The sequence below is a fragment of the Morone saxatilis genome, unplaced genomic scaffold, assembly GCF_004916995.1.
Source record: "Morone saxatilis isolate NCDOM2014 unplaced genomic scaffold, NCSU_SB_2.0 Contig2, whole genome shotgun sequence".
Classification (NCBI taxonomy): Eukaryota; Metazoa; Chordata; class Actinopteri; family Moronidae; genus Morone; species Morone saxatilis.
The window spans coordinates 2,085,521-2,086,436 of record NW_023339762.1 but is presented as its reverse complement, the minus strand read 5'-3'; the positions used below and the strand labels follow the sequence as shown (position 1 = coordinate 2,086,436).

At 36.7% G+C, this 916-nt stretch overlaps 1 protein-coding gene across 1 annotated transcript in view; it reads left to right on the top strand.

The window, feature by feature from the left end:
- The window catches only part of LOC118330297 (diacylglycerol O-acyltransferase 1-like), an 11,519-nt gene that overhangs the window by 3,905 nt on the left and 6,698 nt on the right, over positions 1–916 (top strand). Inside the window, 2 exon segments of the mRNA XM_035664783.1 lie at position 1; positions 4–85. The exon segment at position 1 is cut by the window's left edge and continues 44 nt beyond it. Of these exon segments, the coding sequence (XP_035520676.1) occupies position 1; positions 4–85 (83 nt within the window).

Below are 916 nucleotides of genomic sequence, written 5' to 3'. Positions count from 1 at the left end.
ACTCATCGTTTACATCTTACGAATCTGGGGTTGCTCCTGCTATTTCCTGCTGCAGTCATTGTACATGAGCCCACAATATCTACAGGTAACAACTATATATACATGTGCATCATCATTGCATCATATTAACTGTACATAAATGATGCAGTGAAAAATGTAGCACAGGATTTCAGTATCAGTTCAGATATTGCATTTTTTAAACAAATGTTTTAATCTGGACAATAAAAATATATTTCTCATATTACTTAACATATTTGATATCCTTGAGAATGGTTACTATTGTGGGTACACTTTTAGGAGTAAAGTTTGAGTTAAATATCCCATAAGTACACTTTTCTGGTGTTTTATGGGTTTTGAAATTTTTTGATGTCCAAAGGAAGACATATTTGTGGGAGGTTTTTTTGGAGTACAGTTTTACATTTATCTCTCACACTGTCTCTTGGGAGCTCTAGGCAGGAAAAGGCATTGTGTGTGGCATTTTGTTCCTCATTAATATTAATTGAGGCATTCTCTTTTTTTTTTGGCTGACTGGATTTTCTAGTGAAGGCAGCAGGTACCGACGCAGAGTAGGATGCACAGTGCAGGGGGCATGGTGAATGACGCTCTTAACAGTTGTGACATTTACAAACTACAGAAGTCGCTGATGGCTCGCTTAAAGAGAAGTGTCCGTTTTCTGCCTTTCAGAGGCTACAAACTACGCCCCCACAAACCACGCCCACTATCATAATTTTATCATTTGAAACCACGCCTCATCTAAAACCCGCCCACTTGTACATGAAGTTACGGTGTCTAAGGAAGATCATAGCAAATCAAAAATTACATTGAAAAGGTAATTAAAGGTAATGATATTAGCTACTCTTAAACAAAGAAATAAAAATAACCTAGTATAAGAGTTTGAGCCACAACAATATATGAC